At 49.5% G+C, this 2,112-nt stretch overlaps 1 protein-coding gene across 1 annotated transcript in view; it reads left to right on the plus strand.

Moving 5' to 3' along the window:
* LOC104388108 (chromosome unknown open reading frame, human C3orf18) overlaps positions 1-778 on the plus strand; it is a 5,414-nt gene extending 4,636 nt beyond the window's left edge. Inside the window, exon 4 of the mRNA XM_009996932.1 lies at positions 698-778. Within this exon, the coding sequence (XP_009995234.1) occupies positions 698-778 (81 nt within the window). The remainder of the gene's footprint in view (positions 1-697) is intronic.
* The last annotated feature ends 1,334 nt before the right edge of the window (positions 779-2,112 follow it).

Consider the following 2,112-nt stretch of genomic DNA (forward strand, 5'->3'; position numbering starts at 1 on the left):
AGAAGATAATAAATACAACTGTATGAAATATTTACCTTGAGACATACTTCCCAACCTGCTAAAGAGCACAAAGGAGATGTGTCTGTTGGAATATGAGAGATAGTCAACATATTCCATTAGGCAGGCAAGAAGTATTATTGTATAAAAATAAAGGATCTTGTGCTCTAAGAAGCAAATATTGGGAAAAGGTCAGAGCCCTGTATTACTGCACATGACAGACTTTCCTTCAGGTAGTAAAGGGGAAAATGATAAGGCCAGAGTTAAGCTTAGCACAGCAAAGGCACATCCTTCCTATATAGGGACTGGTCAGCAAGATACAGATCCCTCCAGACCTTCCTAATGCACAGATACCTCTGCTTGGAAAGAAGGCAAGTTTAAAGGCTTAACATTATGAGAGATGGAGAGTCTAAAACAAGAGCCAAAGTTCAGTCTCTGACAGGTTTCCAGGCCTTGACATTTCAAGTCTTTTCATGCTGCCTTGTTTGTACAAATAGTGAGCCCCAGTAACCCAGTGACTTGGTGACTTTAAACAGGCATGAATGTGCTGACTTGCTCTCTGGCCTGTCTCATTTTCTATCAGAGCCTCCCCTTTGGAAGGGGCAGAGTCTAGTTACAGTACTGTGCAGTCTGTGCCCAAGCACAGGCACCCGAGGAGAGGCAGTCTTGCTGGGTATTATCTTTCACTGCTTCAATGCAGATTCTGCTGACAAGCCAAGGAGCCCTGCAGAGGCCCAGCCGTCTTGTATTCACAGACGTTGCCAATGCCATCAATGCGTGAACAGTCCCTGCCCTTGCTCTGGGATGGTGCTGAGACTGGGGAGGATGGAGCCAACAAACCAGTGACTTCCCGCAAGCATGGCCGATCCACTGAGCCCAGCTGGTCACCTCCTTGGTTTGTGTTACATGTGGGCACAAGCACTGGGAGCTGTCGTCACTTTGGGAAGCAAACCCTTGGTGATGGCAGTGGTGATTTTCTGGTGCATCTGGTACCACTGAAAGGTCCTGAACTCCAGTTTCTGGGCTGGTGCTGGCTGATACAATCTACCAAGCTGTGTGCTTAGGCATAGTGCCTGCTTTGCTGCAGATTAATTTACCAGAGTACACGTGCGTGCTCTCTGGGTCAGGGAGGGAGGAGAAGTGCATGTTTCAGAGAGCTTCCCCATTGGCTTTGTGCCACCAGACCCCAAGGAAGGAGATGAGCACCTCGGTACAGTGACCCCAGCTGGAGGGGTGGCTGGTGGCAAAGCCCCTCTGAGCAATGAGAGCTGACTCCCCTACCCAGTGGTAATCTGGGGCATGCCAGGGAAAACACATGCCATGGGCTTATCCCCCTTGTGGCATGTGGGCTGCTGATAAATGTATACCTGGGGGGATGTTGAAGCAAAGGGAACTCACTGGCTTTAAAAAGTGAAATAGTGAACATTTGGGTGATTACATCTTAACTGAGGAAGTGGCTGAATATCCCAAAATAGGGCTGCCATGTAGACAGAGAGGAATTCACACAACTAGAGGCAGGGGGTGTCAATGTCTGGCTACGTGAATCCCCACCACTGAGCTAAGAATAACAGTGCTTGGGCCAGAGAGAGGAGTGAAGTAGAACTGGGGTTCTAACACCATGTATCCCCGTCCTGCTTTGGCTCAGGGAAGTTTTTAGAATACACAGTGTTCTCCAGAAAAATTATTAAGCCCTGAAATATTTTCTTTTAAATACAGAAAAACATGTATTGACTCAACATTACAGCAGCCCCATGTCTGCCCCCAGAGGTGGCTGAACACCTGGTTTGTATGTCCTTACCTGCCAGGACCTGCAGGCAGAGCCTTCTCTTCTTCCTGCTGGAGGAAACACCAAGCCTCTTGTTAGCCTCTGCTAGTGCTACCTGCTAATGCAGAAAGTGGGTCTAGGCAAGTAAGCCAGGAGTTTCCTTGTAACCCTGCAGCATCTCTGCCTCTGCATCCTGCAGGGCTGCAGGAGGGAGAGTGTGGAGGACTCTCCAGTCACCTTGGTGTGCTGCAGTGCAGCCTGGGTACTGTCCTCTGCAGAGCCTTTTGGTGACCACCAGCCCCCAGTGCTGCAGGCCAGCACAGCAGCCAGGGGCCAGCAACAGAGCTTGC

This window comes from Chaetura pelagica, unplaced genomic scaffold (assembly GCF_000747805.2).
Source record: "Chaetura pelagica isolate M959 unplaced genomic scaffold, ChaPel_1.0 scaffold24, whole genome shotgun sequence".
NCBI lineage: Eukaryota > Metazoa > Chordata > Aves > Apodiformes > Apodidae > Chaetura > Chaetura pelagica.